At 36.7% G+C, this 25,056-nt stretch overlaps 1 protein-coding gene across 2 annotated transcripts in view; it reads left to right on the top strand.

Moving 5' to 3' along the window:
* Window positions 1-24,636, top strand: part of si:dkey-27h10.2 (uncharacterized) — a 32,563-nt gene extending 7,927 nt beyond the window's left edge. Inside the window, exons 9-11 of one of the 2 annotated variants that reach the window (XM_053679890.1) lie at window positions 3,545-3,730; window positions 3,873-3,951; window positions 22,308-22,446. In XM_053679890.1, the coding sequence (XP_053535865.1) occupies window positions 3,545-3,730; window positions 3,873-3,919 (233 nt within the window). In that variant the 3' untranslated portion in view covers window positions 3,920-3,951; window positions 22,308-22,446. Of the gene's footprint in view, window positions 1-3,544; window positions 3,731-3,872; window positions 3,952-22,307 lie in introns of both variants that reach the window. The other variant, XM_053679889.1, reaches the window with a different exon arrangement.
* The last annotated feature ends 420 nt before the right edge of the window (window positions 24,637-25,056 follow it).

Raw genomic sequence — 25,056 nt, 5'->3', positions numbered from 1 at the left:
GAGGCGTGTTTGGGGTCCTTATCATGCTGGAATACTGCTTTAGGGTCATGTTGGGATTAAGGAAACTCTAAATGTATTCACTTGCAGTTTGTATATAGTCTTATATGTTTTATATATTATAATAAGTATTAAGCAGGTGGTCTATAAAATCTCTGCTTTGGTTGTTTAAAATTATAAACAATCACTAAAATAATGGCTTTATATCTATATAATTAGTGTAATAATAGAACTCTTTAGGTACACAATGCAAAACAAGGGCAGAATATGTCTTATTTCACACTTAAATATATATATATATATATATATATATATATATATATATATATATATATATATATATATATATATATATATATATAAAACTTTTAATACGGATGTTACTTATCACTTTTACCCCAATTTGTATTCTCTGAATAAATATTAACATCTGCAGGACTTTCACAGACAGTCAACACCAAGACAAATTATTAGCCATGTTGAGGCTAATAATCGTCTTTTAAGTTCTTTGGTCCCATGTCTGTAGATTAGAGTATGATCCATAGAGCCATTAAGCATACAGTGGAAAACTGAGATGAAAAGAGAGAAAGGCGTGGATTGCACTTGGCCCATGAGTGAGTAATACTGATGTGCTTCAGTTGAGCTATGACTCAAACGCTACAGCCTTTCATACAGTACTTGGTAATAACCAGGTGTCTCTGTTTTCCCACCAGGACCAGCTGTATCTCTTGCACAAGCCCTGCAGGTTTAAGAGAGATAGAGATAGAGAGATGGAGCGAGAGTGTGTGTTGGAATGCGTGTTGGAATTGTGTGGAAATTGGATACACAATCTCCAGCTTCCTTCTTTCATTACATGTGAAAAATTTCTACTCTTTTATAACTTGTAGCTGTAATTTGTTTCCCCTTACTTTGTTAACAGTATGCAAGTTACAGGGCTAATAATGTTGAACCTTTTGATCTTTTGTTTTAAAAATCACAAAAACACTCTGCTCTCACAGATATCAAACAACTGCAAACACAACACATGTTTATCAAAAAAAAAAAAAAAAAAAAAAAAAGATCTTTGTTAAATATATGTGTGCCACAATAATTGGCACCCTTTTGGAGAATACTTAGAGCTGTTTTCTTGGTAAAGGGAGGTAGTACAGTGTCTTCTCCTATAATGCCTGATGAGGTTGGAGAATACATGGCAAGGGATCTGAGACCGTTCCTCCACACAGAATACTTCCAGTTCCCTCAAATTTCCAGGTCCACATTGGTGGACTCTCCTCTTCAGTTCACCCCACAGGTTTTCTATAGGTTTCAAGTCAGGGGACTGGGATGGCCATGGTGTCACGTTATGGAGGTTGAGACGGATGCAAGTGCAGATTTTTAAAGTTTAATGAAGAACTAAATAACATACAAAAAGACACTATGATTTTGGGGCAAAACACTGTGACACAGACTAAACATAAACCAAAGAACAAAACACGGCAACATAGACAAAGGCAAAGAAAGACAAATGGGAGACAAAGAGATTTTTTTGGCCACTTGAACCATCCTCTTCACAGTGCACTTAGACAATATAGACAAGCATCCAGTTCCAGGTTGATTCTTAAGGCAGGGGTTCCCAAACTTTTCCAGGGCAAGGCCGCCCCAAATGGCATTAACATTTGATCGAGGCCATTTTGCAACATGTCTTTAAAACACATTAAAAATACAGATTTCTGAATGTACCCCCCCCCCCCTTTTTTTTATTTATTAGTAATTACATCTTACATCTTTACATTACATTACATTAGGAATTAACTCTGTGTGTGTGTGTGTGTGTGTGTGTGTGTGTGTGTGTGTGTGTGCGTGTGTGTGTGTGTGTGTGGTTGTCTGAGAGTGAGAAAGAGAAAACATACTATTGGGAGGGATGGACTTGGTGGCTCCAACACAGTTTGTCAAGCTTGGGCTTTATGACTGTCACTGCAATACGCATGTCATTGTCCACATGTAGACGTGCTCTGTGTTTTGTTTTAAGTATTTTTAAAGTGGAAAAGCCAGACTCACACAAGTAAGTTGCTGCAAAAGGGAGTTAGGTATAGCAAATGTGATTCTAATATGTATTGCTACAAATAACATGTTGTAGTAATATATATATATATATATATATATATATATATATATATATATATATATATATATATATATATATATATATATATATAGGCTGATTGGCATGTCCAAAGTGTCTGTAGTGTATGAATGGGCATGTGAATGTGTATGTGATTGTGCCCTGCGATGGATTGGCACCCAGTCCAGGGTGTACCCCGCCTTGTGCCCCATGTTCCCTGGGATAGGTTCCAGGTATATATTACATATTACATATTTTTATATATTATTATTATTATTATTATATATTTAAACCATGTATTTATTTATTTTTCACGCCAAATTGTTGAGCCGCCCCCTGGTGGCCCCCACTTTGAAAGCCACTGTCTTAAGGATCTACTTAAATATTGCTCTGATGGTGGAAATGGGCATTTTCAGTGCTTGGGCTATTTTCTTATAACCAGTTCCCATTTTGTGAATTTGGCCTATGTATTTTATCATATTTACACATATATATGTGTGTGTATATATATATATATATATATATATATATATATATATATATATATATATATATATATATATATATATATATATATATATATATATATATATATATATTAATGGGAATATACTTCAAATATATTTTTCTCATATTAATTCATAGGGGTACCAATAATTGTTGCGCACCTATGTTTAACAAATATATTTTTTGATAAACCTGTGTTGTCTTTGCAATTGTTTGACATCCATTAGAGCAGAGTATTTTTGTGATTTTTTTTTTTAGGCAAAAGATCAAACGGTTACACAATAAAGACACTTTTTCACAGCCTTCTTTGCTTATATTTACCAAGGGTACCAATATTAGTGGAGGGCACTGTACATTTGTATGGACTAATACAACCCACATATACAGAAAAGGCAAGAAAATGAATAGAAAAATATTTTTTTGAAAAAGAAAAAGAAAGATTTTGCACTTCAACAAATAAAAAGGCAACTTTACATCAAAATATAAATGAATACATTAGACAAAACAGAAAAAGAGAAGAGAAAAATACATGGGGAGGAAAATTCTAGAACGTGAAAGACACTGAGTAGCAAATATTGCAAAGGACAGATGATTATTCGTATCTGTAGTGACTCTAATAGTTTTTGCTAATCACTCACACATGCCAAGTAAAACAGGCTAATATCTACAAGAACTCGATAATAAAGATAATCACTTGGATAATGTTTGGTTGTGACTGTATGCATATGCGATAAAACTGATATTCCAGAGCACACATCATTTTAATCAGCTAGCATCTTGTGACACATGTTAATGCTCCAGTTAATCCAGTTCCAGTAACCAATGCCGTCTACAAAATGTTATCTGCTTTGTTTCTTAATTCAGATAGAAGGAGTTCATTTTAAATGGAGTTTACATGATTTTATTCTCGTCATGTCTGTTAATGCATATTCTCCCCTGCAGCCCCGACTGAAGCTGATCAGCAGGTTAAGGAAAGCCCAGCTGAGTCTCAGACCACTGAACCTCCTGCTGAGAAGCCGACCGAGCTGGCAGTCGTGGATTTAAATGATGATCCAACAGCCTCCAACAAGACCTCCGTGGAGACTCTGAACGATGTGCTTAATGAGAACAACAGCAACAACAATGCAGGTACGGTGAATGAAAATATCCAGTCTGCATCTAGAAAGATCTGAGATATTATTATGCTCTTGTTTGTGAGTAAATGGCTGTGGCCTATGTAGATGGCATTTTGGGTGTAGTACTCCGTCTTTCTTTACGTTCCCTCTAACAGTGCGTGATGTTCGTGTGTGCTTCACTGACATCTGCCTTAATGACTAGTTCTAAGATGAGCTGAAGCTGAAAATGCAATGGTGAGTTCTATATCCACACGCACACACTTTTATGCCCTCACACACACACACACACACACACACACACACACACACACACACACACACGCACATGGTAGAACAATATTAAAAATCATGTCAGTGTATCACTCATACTTGAAATAAATATATGATATTCCCAGTTTAGCAATCCCAATTTATAAATACAGCCTAGTCTGTAATTTTTAAACTGATCATCATTGTCACTTGGCAAAAAAATATCCAATCTATTCATTACTGATAAGCTGGCAGGTGTTTGTAGTTTTCTGGAATTGAGTCACTTCTAATGTTGGTCATAGCTCTAAATCAAACATGTTAACCTGCATAGTCATGTTTCTATGGAACCTTGGTAATGGTAGTTAATAGGTTAAGTCTATATTTATACTTTGCTTCCTCTTCACTACCAGACCAATAAGTAGGGAATACAACACTTGGTGGCATGCGGTTATAGGAGAATAATCTCTGTTATTATTGTCTAATAACAGCATATAGAATAAAACAGTGCTTTATTGTACTTTAGTCTCCCCATAGAAAACTTCACTATATCAACAATTATACACTTTTTTCCCCCTGTTAATCTAGAGCATCTGCCACACAACTCCCTAAGTTGTAATCATAGAAACGTTATACTGTATTAAAACAAGTGCAATTATATAAACCTTGCTACTGGAGCTACTGTCCGATCTTCTGTTATAGAAACCTGGAAGCAATCCTGTTCCATGTATTGCATGGAAAATGGTTGGAGTTGTGTGACAGGAACAGAGCAAGATAACAACCACCTTTATGTTAAAAAGTCTCCAGCCTTTTTAATCTCCAGTATAAATTGTTATTACAAAGATAAAGTGTCTTGATCATATAGGATAATCTCACATTGTGGTGTTCTTTGTTTCGGTCTTTGCTTTGTATGGTATTTTGATATAGAAACATATAATTCCAGAAAGACTTGTACACCAATACTCAAAGACTTATTTGTGTGGAAATCAATATTGTAATTGTAGCCATGCATGTTACAGTATATGGCCTAATGACTAAAATAGTAAGTAATATTCTATAGTATTTGCAAGACCTTGCCAACACTTTAGACGAAACAGCTGCAAATTAAGTTTATCTAGACTAAAGTTAAAACTCATAGCACTGTTTGCATGTGAAATAAAGAATCATATACTTTCAATTATTTTACTTAGCAGGAAGTAAAGGGGGAAAAAAAGGTATGCATAGTCAACCCATCTTGAAAAATCACACAACTTTACTGAATACCTGAAATTTAGGAGAACATACTGTCATCACAGCCATCTCAGTGATTAGTCAGGCAGGCCTAGGCCAGCTTACATACCTACAGGCCCTTGTGGCAGGGCTTTTCTCTGTCAGAGTGCTATATGTGACAACATGTTAGCAGCTCACCTGTGCAGGAACAGTTAGAGGCCCCGGTAGCTTCACATCTGTCTTCACTTCCCCGGGGAATTCATACAGCTTTGTGTTGCTGATGAGAGACCTGCATCACTGACCTTTCAGCAGATACAGCTTCCTCTAATGATCAATGGCAGAAAAGCACTAAAAACTATCACATAAATCTAAAAATTTTAGATAAAATGTTAAAATAAACTGGGAAAGAACAAAGCAACAATAATCAAGTGAAGGTGTGCTTGCAAGACAGTTAATTATTATCCATATTATAGTGTCAGATCATTGGTTGTGGATTACATTTTAATTTTACTTGACAATATAAATTTAATTTACAATATAATATATTCTAGACATACGTGAATAGATCATTGCAGTAAAGGGAAAAATAAATATTTAGAATGTAAGTTAATACAACAGCAGGACAATAAAAGTGAAAAAGTTAAAAAAAAAAAAATGCTTGGGTGCAATCTATTCCTCAACACTCCTAATGTTCACTAATATAATATGACTCAATATTATCAGAGATCACACTCTTGGAGAAAAAAAATCAAATTTAGAACCGTATGGGTTCATTGGTTGTTCCTCTGGGGGAACCTTTAAAGGTTCCGCAACAGTGTTTCCCCATTGTAAAGGCTAGAATACTATGAAACCCACAAAGAACCCTTGAAGAAGTCACTGAAGTGAAGCACCACTCTTACTTCAAGATGTGTAGTTAACTGGCATTTTACAGTTGGTTTTACCAAGAACGTTTGGTTTTTCATTAGATATTTGTTCTCAACAGCTGTCGTGATCTCCCAGAAAAGTGACTGAAAAACTCTTCAAAATACAGTATGATATGAATGCAAAACACACTGTCAAAATGACATCTTAGCAAGTGAAGATATCTCAAATATAGTCAAATTTATCAAATATTTCCCATTAAAACATTATGAAAATCCAAATATAAGATTATTAAACCTATTTCTAGTCATGTTTTACAGCTTTTAAGTTTTCTTTTTCTTCTTTCTATAAATAAAGGCTTAAAATTTGCTAAATTATCTGCCAATAGATCAAAACTATTGAATATATATATATATATATATATATATATATATAAATAGCTTATAGAATCATATATTTGCTTTACCGTAATGTTTAAACAGGAAATAGTAGATAAATATGACTACATTCAAGATATTTTCACTTCATGAGATGTCAGTTTTGCAGAGTAAAAGTGTAGACATAAGATTTGGCATGTGGCAAATAGTGAATTAAAATAAATAAATAAAAAATTCCTCCAATAATAACTTTAGTAAAGGCAGTCTTGATTTGCTGTAATTTTGGCGCTGCTGTCAGAATTATTTTCCTATAACAGCATGTCCTGAAGTGCTTTATTCCTCTTATTTTTAATTCTATCAATTATCATGTTTTTTTATCCATATATAATTATCTGTGAAACTTCCACGAAACATGTAACTTACATTATAACAGTTAAAAACAGTCATTCCCATACCAGCTTCTCCTTTTCTCTCTAACAAGGCAAAAAATGAACAAAGCGCTGACACTGAAGGCACTTCTTCCATGAATGTTAAATAAACATCTCCTTGCAGATAACTTCACAATATCAGTATAGGTATAGGTTTTATTATAGGTTTTTATTCAGTTTATTATTAGACTTAGAATATGTACATCATCCGCCACGCGTGTCACTGTGAAAGTTGTTATGATAGAAATGATAACGTATTAGAACAAGCATTAATATTACCCTGTGACTTGCCTGGCAGCCAGAATGACTGACAGAGCAGCTGTTATAAAAATTGATCAACACCTTCTGGCCAAGCAGAATGCATACTGGGTTATGGTATAATGTGATTTAACTAGAGGTGACTAGTTTTAAAATTTAGACCTACGGTATTAAAAACAAAAAAAACTACATTTTGTGCATCCACACTGTTCTCTTATTCAGATCATTAAAGTAGTTAGTTCTTCTTAAAACTTCTGTGTACAGGTCAGTTTTGGAAAAATACAACCATTGATGACCAAAAGAACAAATTCTTTGCTGAATATTGCTCATCAGACTATTAATTACCCACTTATCACTACTCATCAGTCAGCGTAAATGTGTAATACTATCCATATCCTCAGTATATTGATGGATGCTCATTTTAATTTGCAATAGATGAAACAGAATCTGAGTAATACTACCAGCCCAAGTGGAGTAAAGGGTCAAGTGTTGGCTATAGGTCAGGCTTTGTAAAGAACACAGTTAATGCTTTCATCTGTCAGCCATGTCAGTCAGAGCTGACCCCACACCACACCAGGCATGGTTGCTAATGCCTCCTTTGGCGCCATTCTGGAGAAAGCAGATCTCAGGTTTTCCTCTCGGCTAGTGTGTGTGTACGTGTGTGTGTGTGCTTGTGTCCATGTGTGCTTTAGTATGCGAGCACATAGATATACACTTCTGTATGTTTATGCATGTAAGCTCTACACTACCACCTATGTTAGCTAATGTTCATAGTTCTGTTTGTGAATTGATTGATTCTTAATCTGATAAGTATTTATTATATGTACACTGTTTTAAGATGAAGTGCTAGAACATGCCTGTTTAATGCATTACTTTATCACAGTTATTTTTAATCCCATATATACACTGGAATGTAACATTATAGCTCAGCCTGGCTCGATATCTCATTTTATACCAGCTCGTATACTATCACCTCTCACAGTGAAATATAACACACACACACACACACACAGGTTATTGCATGCCGAGCACACACACAGACATGTATAAACCAAAAGATCCATGTTTACCTCTTGCACAGGCATTATTACCTTGGTGTTATGTTTCAGATTTTCCCCAAAAAGTGCTATGTTCTTTAGAGATGTAGCTTGGGTAGAGAAACTAACTTATGCCATAGAAAAACTAGTTTAAGTTTTATTCCTGTGGAGATCAGTGAAGTACTGTTTCATACCCGTGTTCTTCTAAATAACAATGCTAACATTTGCCGCTAGCATGCATTATTAAAAATCAGAAAGTGTTCAAATCCCTTTTAGCAAGGGCCCCTGAGTGAGGTCTATACCCATCAGCTACAGTGGGGGAAATAAATATTGGACGGGTCAGCATTTTTTTCAGTAAATAAAAATTCCTATGTAAATATATTCACATGAAATTTTCACCAGACATCAGTATTAACTCAGGAAATCCACACATATAAATAAATTCAAACATTAAAGTCCATAAATAAAATGTAATAAAGTGGAATGACACAGGAAAAAGTATTGAACACACTAAGAAAAGCAGTTCTCCAAGGCACGGTAAGGCAAAGAACCAGCTGAAATCCGTAAGTAGTTAGAAAGTAATTATACCTCCTATCTGTGCAGATTAATATCAGCTGGTTTAGTAAATTGATGGTCTGTAAGAAGGCTTTTCATTACCAAGGTGTCACACAAGAAACATCTCATGATGTGTAAAAGCAAAGAGCTCTCCCAAGACCTTTGCAACCTTATTGTTGCAAACATTTTGATGGAATCAGATACAGATGTATTTCAAAACTTCTGAATCTTCCAGTAAGCACCACTGGGGCCATTATCCGCAAGTGGAAACAACATCACTCTGTCATCAACCGGCCACACACAGAAGCTCCTCACAAGACTTCTGACCAGGGAGTCAGAAGAAAAGTCAGAAGAGTAGCCCAAGAGCCAAGGGGCACAAACCAAGAACTCGGAAAGAGCTCCAGAAACACTTGGAGGCAGCAGGTCCCATCATCACAGAGAAAACAATAGACAATGCACTCCACTGCTCACGCTCCATTAAAGACTCCATTACTAAAGAAAAGGCATGTCGAAGCTTGTTTAAAGTTTGCTACAACTTATTTGGACAAGCCTGTGAAATACTGGGAGAGTGTAGTCTGGTCAGATGAGAGCAAAATTGAACTTTTTTGCTGCCATACTACACACCGTGTTTGGAGAAGAAATGGCACTGCACATCACTCTAAAAACACTATACCAACACTATACCAAGTTTGGAGGTGGAAGCATCATGGTGTTGGGCTGTTTTTCATCGCATGGTACTGGCAGACTTCATATAATTGAAGAAACAATGAATGGCGCCTTTTACCGGAAGATTCTTGAGAAGAATCTGCTGCCATCCACCAGGATGATGAAGATGAGACGTGGGTGGAGCTTCCAGCAGGACAACGATCCAAAGCATACAGCAAAGGAAACTCTCAATTGGTTTCAGAGAAAAAAAAAATCAAGGTGTTAGAATGGCCCAGTCAATCACCTGACTCAAATCCAATTGACCAAGATTTAAAGACAATATGTTTAGAAGAATGGGCCAAAATCACACCTGAATACTGCGGCTGATTCATTTCTTCATACAGGAAGCGTCTTTAAGCTGTCATTACAAACAAGGCTCCTCCAGTAAGTATTAAATAAATTTCAGTTAGCGTGTTCAATACTTTTTTCCCGTGTCATTCCACTTTATTACACACAACTTTCTTTATGGACTTTGATGTTTGAATTTCTTTATATGTGTGGATTTCTTGAGTTAATACCAAAGTCTGATGAAAATTTCATGTGAATAACCTCACTGGAAATATATTTACTGAAAAAAATGTTGACATGTCCAATACTTATTTGCCCCACTGTATGTAATTATATGCTCGGATCTTTCTCATTTCTTCTTCACATTCATGGAAATTTGTTTCATGAAAAGAATTGTGCGAATTAAAAATAACAAGGTGAGGTGGTTGGATTTCCTTAAATTTATTAGAAAATTATAATAATAAGCCATTACAATGTGTGCAAGTCATGGTGGACAGTAAATGATAGCTAGAAGTGCTTTCTTTTATGCCTACAGCATGCTACAAGGCTCAACCTTTATGGTTTCATAGTAGTAATAGCAATATACTCATAGGTAGAATTTTTCAGCCCTACCACTGACTTTGCTGCTATTTTACTTGTGGAAAAGCCCTGAGAAAATGCCAGGGAAAGTCTAAAAACAGACCTTAGGAAAGACAAAAGAGTGAGTGTTGAGAGGAAACACAAAGACAGATATAAATCTAAGACACCTGTCACTTATCCCACCTGGTTTAGTTGCTAAATTACTGGCTGGAGATCAACTCAACCGAAATGACCGGCAATAATGTGCAACGGTGCAATTAACCTTGATTTTGTGAATGCGACTGGCCTATTATCTTGCAGTAAGTGGGTGCGCTTTCACATGCTTTCAAATCAGTGTCGGATGAATCATTTCCACATTTCTAGGGGGGTTAATTGTCTTCTCGTAAGTATTTTAAATAACAGACTGTGTTTACAAATCACAACACCATTCTCCCAGTGGTCAAAGAGACAAAACTTGCAATTAGACAGCTGTATTTTATTTTATTGTGAGACAGCAGTAGGTTGGTCTGTTAATAAACACTCAGTTTCAAAGGCAAGACACACGTCTATAAAACATTTCAATATAAGCTGTTACAGAAAATAATCAAATTTGGTGTGGTAATAGCAACTCCAGTTTATGTCACACAACATTTAATTAAATTTCATTTACACAGCACTGGTAAAAATAGCCATTGTCACAAAGCAGCTTCATAGAGATCTGGAAATAAATGTTTAAATTTAAGTTTATCCCTAATGAACAAGCCAGAGGCAACAGTGGCAAGGAAAAAACTCCTTGAGATGACATCAAGAAGAAACCTTGAGAGGAACCAGACTCAAAAGGGAACCTAACCTCATCTGGGAGACACTGACTATGTTTGCATGCACATCAAATGATGTTTAAGGTCTATATTCAGCTTGCAGCCATATTCCGAATACGATGTTTATATGCATACAGGCATCGGATATTCCTGTATACATGGTTGTTGTATGCCGGAATTGCCATGCCTAAATACTTAGCCTACAGATAAGCATCTGTTAGCACCCAGAATTCCTTGTGGTTGGAGCATGCCTATATATCTCTTTTCAGTGGATTTTCTGAATAAGGTGTTTACATGCAATTAAAAAATGTTTAATACTAATTGCCAAATTCTGATTAATATCGGAATATTGATGCATGTAAACATAGCCACTGAATAGTGTGATTATTTACATGTAATCATTTCTCTTCTATAACTGTATACTATAGCTCTCACCACCCCATCATTGATTATTTTCCTACAGCAACATACCCCATGTGTTTTATTTCTTATGTATATCAGTTAAAAATATAGCAAAAGTATCGGTAATGCTTTGTTCGATTCAGTGCACTGATTCGTCTTGGTGTTTCCCTGGTCTTAACACATCTGGATTTATCTTTTCAGTTCCTTAACAAGCTCTTTGTGAGTTTAAAACAGGTGTGGTAAGGAGGCAGGATTGGGAAATACTGCTATAACCTACTGCGCGAACACCAGGATTGGGAAACCCGCCTAATTGCACATATGAATCAATTAGGCATGCTCAGCTAAATCAATGTAGTACATATATTCACAAACAGTTTGATAATTAGAACATGCAGTACAATCTGTTTAGACAAGTTCAGGGACATCGTCCTGAAAACGTGTCAAGTTGTCGTCTGAGCACAGCAGGATTTATGACTGTAGTCTGACACTGGTTCAGACCTGAACGGATTACCCTGTGTGCTCTAGTGTGGAGATAATAAACGTGTGCATGTAGCTGAGAGTGTGTGAGTGTGCTTGTGCTTCCTGGGTTTGATGTGGTAACAGGCCCTTATCTGTATCACCTGGCCACCTGTAGCCATGCTTGAGGAGCTGTTTAAGTGCCGCACACCAGAGTTGGAGTAAGTGGTGTGTGTCTGCTTGTCTGAGATGAGCCGTGCCGAAGGCTTTCCAACAGAGCTAGTTACTCTAATATCAAAAAAAGATAGCAATTTGTATGCATAAAGGCCTGTAGTTACATGTAGTCACAAATCATAAAAATGGCAATGAGATGTAGACTGAACTGTTTAAATTTTCAACAACAGGAAGACCAGGATTAAACTGTCCAATGATACAGTTACTTTAACATGAAACTAAACATTCGAACCGCTTGCACTCTATTTAACCAGCTTTGGTCTGATTATCTCAGTTAGCATGTTTCACTGCCTTGGGTTTCAAATGCAAGCTTCATTTATAAACACGGTTGATTACATATTTATTTATCTTAAACTTCTAAAGAACCTAAGGATGCACCAGCAGTACATAGCACATCTTCATACTCTTGATCTCTCCATCATATAAGCTTTTGGATCTGGGCTACAGAGAAAAGTATAATTATAGTAAATCTGTATTTACCAAAACCAAGCTCCTAATACATATGCCTGTGTGGTAATATAAGCCAGGTGTGTTTTGGTAGGGTACTGATGCAGCTTTTTGTCTTGCCAACGTGGCAGTCATAGCATGGAAATTTTTTTTAACTGTGTTTGATGCTGATATAAAGTACATTTTGTGCTGTAAGAGTTTGCATTGAACAGTCTATGATCTGCAGTGCAATTATTTATATGGAGAAACGTAACCAAGACTGCTATTCATAGTGTGTCTCTAGTGCAATTAATAATAACAAGAAATAACAAAAAAAAATCTCAACTGAGTTCTGTGCTTGTGGCATGATTGACATTAAGGTCTTTATTGGTTTCATAAGTGTTTTAAGAGTTTTAATATTTAATTAAGCGTGTTTACAAAACAGAAATATCACTATTATTCTAAAAAAAATTTAAGTAGAAAAACCCCAAAACATTAATGAATAATAAAATGGCTTTCTGTATTCGTAATTATTATTGAGCTATCTGCGCTGTTAAATATACTTATTAAAGAGCTTGAGTTTAAGCCTCCTGTCATTTGATTTTGGTATTTTTTAGTTCAGTGCAGAATGTGTTTTTGGAGGATCTATGCTAATAGGGCAGAGTCCATCACCAGTCATGGGTGGGGCCTGTTCCAATGTGACATCACATTGGATAGAAAGCATGATTGACTCATTCTGAGACACTGTTTATGATTTATGGGGAATATAAAAAAGGAGTGGGTGGATTTTTACCATTATAGGTGGTTGTGTACACACATTGCAGACACACACTTATGTTCAAACACCATGTAAAGGTGAATTTTGCATAATAGGTCCCCTTTAAATATATATTGTCTTTGTTTCATCATGTGTGATTTTCACTGGTGCCAGTACAAAAGTAGCCTCTGGAAATTTATTATCACCCAATTTTATCAGCCATCCGATATATCTCTTGGACCATACTACTCTTTTCATCTCAGAGTTGCCTACATCTATCCTCACTTTCAGTGTAACACTGCAGTGTGTGCATGCCTCCATGTGTGTCGGTTTCCTTTGATGTGTGTTTGGCAGCACACAGAAGGCTCACATCCAAATCTTGTGAGTCAGGTACAGCCTGCCCATTCATTTAATTCACCAACCATCCACCTGCTCTTGTAATTTCCCTATAAAGCTTCATACCTTCTTTCTTTGCCACTATATTTGTAGCCCAGACGTGTGGTTTTGGAGTTATGCGATAGGATCTTGTGCAGATCTGCTGGCTCATATTTCTCTGTAGTTGGGAGGCAGAAAACACAGAGACTCTTTTTCATACCTGCTAGCCACGCTGCGGCTGCAATACTAGACATATGCTAGTCGTGTCTAAGAGGGCCCCTGGGGTGGCACTGGCCTTTATACTGAAATATACACTGTTCAGCCATAACATTAAAAGGACTGACAGGTGAAGTGAATAACACTGATTATCTCATTATACAATGGCACCTTTCAAGGGGTGGGATATAGTAGGCAGCAAATAAACAGACAGTTCTCGAAGTTGATGTGTTGGAAGCAGGAAAAATGGGCAAGCGTAAGGATCTGAGTGAAATTCTCAAGGGCCACGTTGTGATGGGTAGAAGAGTGGGTCAGAGCACCTCCAAAACTGCTGGGCTTGTGGAGTGTTCCCAGTGTACAGTGGTTAGTACCTACCAAAATTGATCCAAGGAAGAACAACCAGTGAACCGGCAACAGGGTCATAGACACCGAAGGCTCATTGATGTGCATGGGAAGTAAAGGTTAGCCCATCTGGTCCGATCCCACAGAAGAGCTACTATAGCACAAATTGAAAAAGTTAATGCTGGCTATGATAGAAAGATGTCAGAACACACAGTGCATCGCAGCTTGCAGCACATGTGGCTTCATAGCTGCAGACTGGTCAGAGTGCCCATGCTGACCCCTGTCCACTGCCGAAAATGTCTACAATGGGCACGTGAGCATCAGAACTGGAGGATGGAGAAATAGAAGAAGGTGGCCTGGTCTAATTAATCACATTTACTTTTACATCATGTGGATGACCAAGTGTGTGTGCGTAGCTAACCTGGGGAAGAGATGACACCAGGATGCACTATGGGAAGAAGAGAATCCAGCGGAGGCAGTGTGATGCTCTGGGCAATGATCTGCTGGGAAACCTTGGGTCCTGACATTTATGTGGATGTTACTTTGACACGTACCACCTACTTAATCATTGTTGCAGACCAAGTACACCACTTCATGGTAATGGTTTCTTCCAGCAGGATGCATCCTGCCACACTGCAAAAATTGTTCAGTAATGGACTGAGAAATACCAGATACTACAGCACACCTTCAGAGTCTTGTGAGGTTCATGCAGCAATCGGTCAGAGCTGTTTTGATGGCACAAGGGGGACCTACACAATATTAGGCAGGTGGTTTTAATGTTATGGCTGATCAGTGTATATATCATAGTATATCATGGAAAGCCATCTAAACTCATCAAATGTCTTTATATTTTCATTTGAATTTTTATTAATTTACCAGTGTCATTGAACAAAATCAAGAAAGTCTAATAATTCTCTCTCTCTCTCTCTCTCTCTCTCTCTCTCTCTCTCTCTCTCTCTCTCTCTCTGTAATATGATCACAAGGGAATGTGAGTGCCTTCCTGCCTATTAAAGATGTTCATAGTATTAAACATGAATAATAATACAATGATCAAGTTTAGAGGAAACCAGTAAGCCAATACAGTGCAACGTTTAAGCAGTTTTATTTTGATTCACAGCTAAATTAGTACATGAATTGTATTATATATGATAGTTAATTAATGATATGTTTGCACCTAGTGTAAAATTAACCACTAGTCCTAAATGTCCCCTTATTCTGAGATATATTTTCAGCTAGATTTTTTCTACATCCAATTTTAATTACATAGTAAATTACTATGCAATAGTAATTGCCCCCTTCTAAAAATGGCCTGGGCACCTCAACCCTTTATTGTACCCTCATTAAACAATCTATTATCAGCATGGAAAAATAGGTTGTAGTTTAAACATTTTTTACCTGAGTTGGTTTTGTCTCACAGCAGTCAATTTTGTTAAATGTATAGAGAATTTTCTACCGAGTTATTGGTATGTGCTGTTAGTATACAGTAGTCTTCATCTGACTGCATGTTCATCATCTTTCTTCTCTCCAGCTGTCCCTACTCTTGAGCTTTTTTTACCTACCCTTTGCTGGCCATCCTGAAAATGTGGTGTGCTTTTAGAAAGGCTAAATCTGTAAGGACTCAAGGAGCTGTTTTACAATTGGGGCACTTAAGAGAGGTGATAATTAGTCCACAGCATATGAGTGTAGGGTGTTCGACTTCCTGTATGTGTGCCAGAGCAGTGAATGTCCTGCTTTTAGCCGTCATTCTTTGAATCCCTTTTTGCTGAGTGGCGGGAAGTAATCTGGCAACCCAGAATAAGATTATTATGGTTGTAGGTATGACAAGAATTTCTGATGCTGTGGGTGGTCCAAATGATTTGCACTTCCAAAAAAAAAAAAAAAAAAAAATTATATCCTTGGTTCTCATAAAGACTATCCTGAACTCATCCTAGGGCTGTTATTTAAGATTTGAATTTCTGATATGATACACCTTCCCAGGAAACATAACTTTTCATTAGGAGCAAAATGCAAAATGTGTTTTGTTTGGTCAAGTTTTTAATTGTAGAGATTTTTTTTTACTAATGTGGTTGATATGACCAAAGCTAAAATACTTTTTATGATCTATAACAAAGATTCATGATTCTGCTTCTCACACCCAGCTTAGTAGTGAGACATTCTCTGAAACATTAAATCACTGCCATCTGGTTTCTTTAAGAGACGGTTTTAACCTTTGCAGTCCCACGAATCCTGTATGCACAGTTATAGGTGATTATAAAGCCCTTCATTACCTGAATGAGGAAAACTGAAAGATTAAAAAATGGTGCAAAATCACTGAACTAGTTACAGTGTGTATTGTGAAAATAATATAGGAGGTCATTATCTATCTGCTGACATATTTACACAAGGTAAATCTGCTTCCTGCTCGACGTCATGACCTGCCATCAGGCACTTGTGTCAAAGGTCAAAGGTCAGAGAGTCCTAATTAGAGGAAACAGACTGAGACATTCACATAGGAATTCTCAGAGTAATTACCACATTTCAGTAGACAAAACTGAGAAAGTCTCCAGAGTCAGCCAGGTTAATTTTGTTATACAGTTGTTATACAAAGCAGGACCAACGCACCATTTGTCATGAACTTACTAAATGTAATTTGTTACATAATACAACAAAATCTAAAATGTAAATGTATCATGAACTATCATAAACTACATTCTCCAAAAATGATATATATTTTTTTGTGTTTTGAAATTAAAGCAACACATTTTTCAATATTTTGTAATGGGCGCTCATGTAGTGCCATGTTAGATGATAAAGATGACAACAACATGTCTGACTGTTTAATAATTTATGCCATTAATGTCTAAACCCCTGGCAACAAAAGTGAGTACACTCCTAAGTGAAAATGTCCAAATTGGGCCCAATTAGCCATTTTCCCTCCCCAGTTTCATGTGACTTGTTAGTGTTACAAGGTCTCAGGTGTGAATGGGGAGCAGGTGTGTTAAATTTGGTGTCATCGCTCTCACACTCCCTCATACTGGTCACTGGAAGTTCAACATGGCACCTCATGGCAAAGAACTCTCTGAGGATCCGAAAAAAAGAATTGTTGCTCTACATAAATGGCCTAGGCTATAAGAAGATTGCCAAGACCCTGACACTGAGCTGCAGCACAGGGGCCAAGACCATACAGCGGTTTAACAGGACAGGTTCCACTCAGGCCCTGCAATGGACTGGCACCCTGTCCAGGGTGTACCCCACCTTGTGCCCAATGCTCCCTGGGATAGGCTCCAGGTTCCCTGTGACCCTGAAAAGTAGTAAGTGGTAGAAGATGGACGGATGAATGGATGGATGGATGGATGGATGGATAGTTCCACTCAGAACAGGCCTCGCCATGGTCGACCAAAGAAGTCGAGTGCACGTGCTCAGCGTCATATCCAGTGGTTGTCTTTGGGAAATAAATTTATGAGTGCTGCCAGCATTGCTGCAGAGGTTGAAGGGGTGGGGTGTCAGCCTGTCAGTGCTCAGATCAATGGAAGGTGGAGGAGCACAAGGTCTCTAATATCCACCAGCTCCGCGATGTCATCATGGAGGAGTGGAAGAGGACTCCAGTGGCAACCTGTGAAGCTCTGGTGAACTCCATGCCCAAGAGGGTTAAGGCAGTGCTGGAAAATAATGGTGGCCACACAAAATATTGGTACTTTGGGCCCAATTTGGACATTTTCACTTAGGGGTGTACTCACTTTTTTTGCCAGCGGTTTAGACATTAATGGCTGTGTTGCGTTATTTTGAGGGGACAGCAAATTTACACTGTTACACAAGCTGTACACTCACTACTTTACATTGTAGCAAAGTGTCATTTCTTCAGTGTTGTCACATGAAAAGATATAATCAAATATTTACAAAAATGTGAGGGATGTACTCACTTTTGTGAGATACTGTATACATGTGTACATATATACTGTTTGCCTCAATGAAATATGAATATATAGGGATGTGTTCTTTACTCACATCACTATATGTTCTCACACACACACACACACACACACACACACACACACACACACACACACACACACACACACACACACACACACACAAACATACACTTTTCTGTCATCTACCTTAATTCTCTTTGCTCTGTATTTGCTCTTTTAGCTGCAGATAACAGGCTCAGATTTCAAAGCGTCTTCTCTTTTAATTGTGTTGGATGAAAGAGAAAATGTCCATTTGAAGACAAGTGTACTTACATGTGGACACACACACACACACACACAAACACAGAGAGCATTGATAGGCATGTCCATATTCTTCCCAGAGGCTAGAGTTTTCATATTTATATTATTCTCTCTGAGAAGCTATTTGCTTTGATTTGTAATTGGCAGACATGTGACAGAAGTAAGCAAACTGCACATTACATAGCTTTCCCCAACTTTTTAATGTCTTGCAGGTTTATTCTATAGCTACGGGACGCTTGCTCTATATATTGAACATTGAGCCATTTTCTATAACAGCTGCTCTAACAATAGTTCCAGCTGCAAGGCAAATCATTATAGTAATGCACTCATTCTAATATGTTATTGTTTTTTATGCTATTGTTTTTAATAATGTATGCAGGGATTTGTATGGTGAATTCACCACATGAACAATTGTTTGGAAAAAATATGTGTAAAGTTTTCTGTAAGGAAACGTTTATTTAGCATTCATGGAAGGAGTCTCCAGTGTCACTGCTTTGTTACAGTCAGAGGTAAAGCTGTTCCTTAAAGGTTTTTATTATTATTATTATTATTATTATTATTATTATTTTGCAATTTTTTGCAATTTGGTCTCTGCCTAGTTAAGTCTGTTTTGTTGATCACCTGAGATTGTGCCTGCATTACAGTTTTTACTTTGCTTTGAGTTGCTTGAGCATTCCAGTAAAGCCCTGCATTTGCATCCAAGTGCATCCTAGTACTCATTATTTGGGATTGTAGTAAAATCAGGGCCCCAAATACATACTCAGTGTATGCAGACATATTAATATGATTTATTTTAGTAGCCTGTCAGAGAAGATCCTCCTGTAGCCTGCGGCGCTGGAAGAGGTTTTGTTTAAGAAGTAATGATCCCCACAGGGCGTGGTTTTATGAGCTAGTGTATGAGCTAATACCATCACATCACCATCTCAGTGTTAAGCCAGTCTGACCTCTATTTAAAGTCAGTATTCTTCTCTCAGTGACACTGGCTGTTAGTTTCACCTGTTCACAGTGCTGTGTGTGGTACGGTGGTGCAGTAGATAGTGTTGGTGCTTCACAGCTCCCGAGTACAGGGTTTAATCCCTACTCTGAATACTGTCTATGTGGAGGTTTGGACATAAGCTCTACCCTCATGGGTTTCCTCTGGTTCCTCTAGCTTTCTCCTAACTCATGAAAATTCCTGGTAGACCGACTGTCAATTAAATAGTTATGTGTCAGACTGTCATTCTTTTCACGGTGTTCATAGCATATCAGTATGTTAAGGTTCTAACTTCACCAAAATAATGCTTTTTACCGGCTCAGTTATTAGAGAAAGACGTAGATTCCAAACCTCTATTAGATCCTCTTCTGCAGTGACCCTCAGAGTTCATGTCCTGCTGTGTGCATCATAGCAGGGCAAGCTATGATCACATGGGCGGTGAAAGACAGACGACTCCTTCTGCCCATATCAGCCCTGTACATCACGGCCACATTCCACATGCCAGCACTGACAGCTCGAGCCCAGAAATCACCAACACTAGGTCCCTTCTTCTTTCAAGCTCCTGAATAGTATGGAGGAGGTCAACTGCAAAAGCTAGTGCATTCAAGATCATGTGGTGGAAGCGTTGTTATATATTCAAATGTTATTTCTCATTAAATTTTTTGATTGGGAAGCAGATGTCCGTGCACAAAATAATGAAAAGATATTTAATCAGTCCAGCTCTACTGTACTGAAGTACTGAAGCTCAACAAGTCTTCCAGGTGCACTGATACCTTTTGGTACAGTTATTTACTGTACATGGCAATCAGATCACTGTTGGGATTGTGCTTTGATAATAAAATAAAATAAAAAAATTAATAAAACATTAGAAAAGCTCATCCTGTACAGTACTGCACTACAAGCTTTTGGGTGATTCAATGATTGACCAGCTTAATTAATGAATTAATTAATCCAACATTCAATCTAAGATCGCTTATTCTATTCTATTTGCAAATATGGAGTCAACAATATCCATCCATCCATCCATCCATCCATCCATCCATCCATCTTCAACCGCTTACTCCTTTACAGGGTCGCGGGAGTCAACAATATATTATTTTTTAAAAAAAATATTCAATTTTTTCCAGTTTTATTCTTTCAAAGTGACCTAATCAGTCAATGCCACAATATAATTGAACATAAAGGAAAAAGGGTTGACAGAAGTTACTTTCCCCCTTCTTGTGATTTTCAGGAAATTCAGGTGAAGAAACTTCCTGTTGTGCATGTGACTTGTGGAATATTCCAAATATGTCATAGAGGTGATTGTGTTCAGGTAACAGAGTTTAGTAAAAGAGGGACACTAATTTAAAATTATTTTTTCTTTTCTTTTTCAAACCGATAATGTATGATTCATGTGAAAAGGATCTTTCAAGAATGTCATGTTAAGTGGATTCACACATCAATACAAAAATAATATCTTTTGAAATATTTGAATGAATATACACATCTCAAGATAAAGTGTAGTTATTGGCGAAAAAATGTTTTCTAAGTAACTTGTATAAGTTGCATTCACGTTAAACGTGCACAGAGGTTGCTGTGAAGGAAACTTTACGTATTGGTAAATCTAATATCAGTAGGACATGCAGCCCCAAACCCTGCTTTAGCGTTAAATAGTCATCCTTCAGTTCCTTGTGATTCCTTTGCACTTACATCCCTGGACTCGACTGTTTTAGACCATAAAGCCAAAAAAGAAACAAAAGAGATTTAATTAGTCACTTTATTAAAAGTTTCCAGTTCCAGACCAAACCCAATAAATCCAATCAATGAAACCTAATGCCTATGGCCAGAGCCGAGTATAAGGTGAGAGCAGGTTATTTGAACATGGCTCTTGGATTATCCCCCAGGTTTCTCCCACCTTAATAAATCCCCTGAGGAATGCCAGGTTTTTCATCTGCTGCTCACTTTCCTGGGTCAAAGCTGGTCTGATCATTATCTCTGCTTCTAGCTCAGTATTCTGTACTGTTCACTTCCAACTAAGAGCAAGTCAGTAGCAGCTGCATTATGTATATTTGTAGACATTATTAGTATTTGACTAATTAAATGACTAATCATGACTGGTTATTATTATTATCTCAATACCTATTCTGATTTATGAATGAGGTTAGTCTTTAATATCAATGGGAATTCTTAATTTAACGTCCCAATAGCAATGTGGGTCCATTCACAAAAAAATAAATAAATAAATAAATAAATAAATAATAATAATCACATATTGTGAATGTGCAATGCTAGCTTACTGTTCAGGACAACTTATTTCAGTTGCTTTAATCTCTCAAACAGATGGTTACATTCTAAGGTCAAAGACAAAGGTAACATTTTGTGAGAAACAGAAGGGTATTTGAGGATGGGGCTATGCATACAAAATTTGAAATTCACAGCAGGGAATAATGTCGACTTGAAGAACAACCAGATCTTCAACAATTTGGATAAATAACCCAAAATTGTACTTGCAGTACATTATTATGTTGAGAAGACAGTATCAGGTGCACTACTGAACATGTAGTAGGTAGGTGTACATGTTTGTAATGTAACCATTACAAACCAATAGGTGCACATGTAACCATTTTGAACATCTTTATGAGCAGATTCACTCACTCCCTTGACCAAGTTTCATCATTTATCAAGGTCATTCAACAACAACAAAAAATACATAGCTTCTGTAATTAGCTCTGAATAAAGGCATCTGCTAAATAAATGTATGTATAAATGTAAATATTGCTTAATTGTGAGCTTAGGAGATTTGCTTATCTCCAGTGAATTCTATAAGTAAATGTCATAATAAAACTTCAACTAAGAACTATTCTTTCTTTTCCCTACAGACCAAAGAGGACATGTCTTTCAGAACTTACAGAAATGGAGGAAAAAGAAGGAAAGTATGCAGAAATGAAATATACACACACGATATGACCAAAAATATGTGTACACCTGACCATAACACCCATGTGTAGTTCTTCCCCAAACTGTTGCCACAAAGCTGGAAGCACACAAATCTCTATTGTGTTCTTGTATGCTGTAGCATTAAGATTTTCATTCACTGGAACTAAGAGGTGCAAGCCTGTTCCAGCATGACAAAACCCCTGTGCATAAAGTGAGGTGCATTAAAACATGGTTTGCCAAGATCTCGAGTGGCCCGCACAGATCCTACTGAACACTTTTGAAATAAATTGGAACTCCAAATGCCTGCCAGGCCTCCTCACCCAACACGGGTGCCTGGCCTCCCTAATGCTCTTGTGTCTGAATGAACACAAATTCCCAGTAGAATTGTCCACATACTTTTGAACCTATAGTGTACTTGTCAAAATTGTGTTTTAGTGTCTTTGCATGTTACTTCAATTAAAAGAAAAAAACGAATCAAGGATTTTTTTTTAAATTAATGAACACTTTCAAACCTTGCAATTTGTATTAGCGTGAGGTTATTTATGATTATCATACAATGTACTTATATACAGTATGTACATAAATGGAAATATCCTATACCTAATCCATACACAGGACTAATAAAGTATTTATAAACGTAGATATTTCAGAAGCTATTGTTTCACACTTCTTACTTGCACCAGACTGTTTGGATATTTAAACAACAATAACAAAAAAAAGATTGCAAATAGTATGCAAAAATTGAATACTTTTCATGTCTCTCTAAACTGGAGATCAGGTAGGTTTACTTGATCAAACGTTGACATGATCAGTACAGCTCATTCTTCTTCACACTGAATACTAACTGTTTCCTCTTTTTCAAACATTTTATGTATCATTTAACTTTTATTGCACATTCTACGTAGGTATTTATAGTTAAGAAATAAAACATGATGGGGTTAACGTGATGCATTACACCTCCAAAGTTGATTAACTTTCCTTTAACAGCAAGTCCTGAGGCAATTTCCCAATTATTACAATTTTTATTTATTAAAGAATGACATCAAACTTTTAAATCCTTTTTAGTTACATTTAATGAATGTAAATATTATAAATAGTCATCTTCTCACATCTTTTTTCTTTCTTTCTCTTGAAGTTAATTTGATAAATTAAAGAAGAAATGCATGTTTTCATGCTACTAATAAACCACAAAGCCCTCTGTTATGAAGACTTCCGCACGTTGGGAAACGTACCTCTGAGTGTTACAAAGAGCTAGACACTAGAGACATCTCCTCAAAGGCTTCACCATATAACCCATTACACACACTTGGAAAATCCATTTTAAAATCCATTTCTGTCCAACATACAAATCTAAAGTCTATGGAAACCTTTTATTTGTCTTTTATTGTCTCAGAGCTGCTGTTATTGAAAACTAATCAATATCTGACCTGAGAATTCAACAGTATTGTGGTATTTTCAGATAAGCATGTCATTGCTTTGCCGTAATGTAACTTTCGTTTACTTTTTATGGATTACAATGACTATCTTTTTCTGTAATTTTACTTCCTATTACTTTTTTAATGCATTACTATAGGTGTGTCTTATAAACCTTGTCTTTCTGTTCTCGAATTTACTTTTTGTAATGTGTTGGATGTATATGTGTATAACATTTGGTTGTGTATTAAATATTAAATATTCCGTATATAACCTTGAACTCAATAGGTATATGTAATTATAGGTTAGTTTTACTTATAGTTAATACCACTATTAAGTCCACTGGTTCAAACTGGGAGACATGTTGCACCTATATTTGTGACATATTAAACTCAGTGACCCTGGATCATGCCAATATATCCAGTATCTTGCGGTGAGCAAGTTAAACATGATCATCAGGCCGATATTTGGTTATTTGATATTTGTCACTTCGTTTCTTTTTCTTTCAGGAAGTGGTAGTCTCAGAGCTGCAAACTTTTATTAGAAATTGTTGCAAACAGATATCTGCTCTATATGGTGGCTTCTGGGAGACAGTTTGCTGTGAGGCAAGAAGTCATAAAAACACTTCCATGGTTTATAGCTGATAAGAAGTTTAGATAGTAACTTACAAGCTGTCTCTGTTTGTTATATGAGGTGTCTCCTCTTGGCTGTGCAGGGTGGGAAACTTGTATTCAACTTTGTAGTATTGTACAGGACTCGATCCTAGAGCTACATTAGGTTTGTTAATGGAAATGCTTATTGCTTTGTTGTTCAGGTTTGTGAATATGATTGATTAAAGTTGCTTTTAAGCCAGTTTTACTCAGTGTATGTTTAGCCTTTTAATATAATAAGTTGCCTCACTGAATGCCTAATAAAATATTGCTTAAATTCTATAAAAGACTGAGTGATAATGATGAAGATCCTCAAACGATAGACCTGCAATTAAAAGAAATGATTTATGTTTTCATGCAGAAAACCGGCTCACATAAACAGAAACGTGTCTCAAAATGAGCTTAAGGTAATAAAAATGAAAACATTAGCATGATTGATTTATATTTTGCCATTGACACTACCGTATTTGTAGCACTCCCATGAGTTTCACATCATCCTATGCTATCCTCCTATTCGTGGCTTTAAGAAAAGCATCATAGCAGCATTCACACTGAGATTTACATGAAAACAGCATACTGGAAGAAATAAATATTTTGGCACATCACCTCAAACGGTTCTCATTGTGAT

This window comes from Ictalurus punctatus, chromosome 3 (genome assembly GCF_001660625.3).
Source record: "Ictalurus punctatus breed USDA103 chromosome 3, Coco_2.0, whole genome shotgun sequence".
NCBI classification, from domain to species: domain Eukaryota; kingdom Metazoa; phylum Chordata; class Actinopteri; order Siluriformes; family Ictaluridae; genus Ictalurus; species Ictalurus punctatus.
The sequence above is the reverse complement of the archived record's forward strand: the minus strand, read 5'-3'. Positions and strand labels throughout refer to the sequence as shown.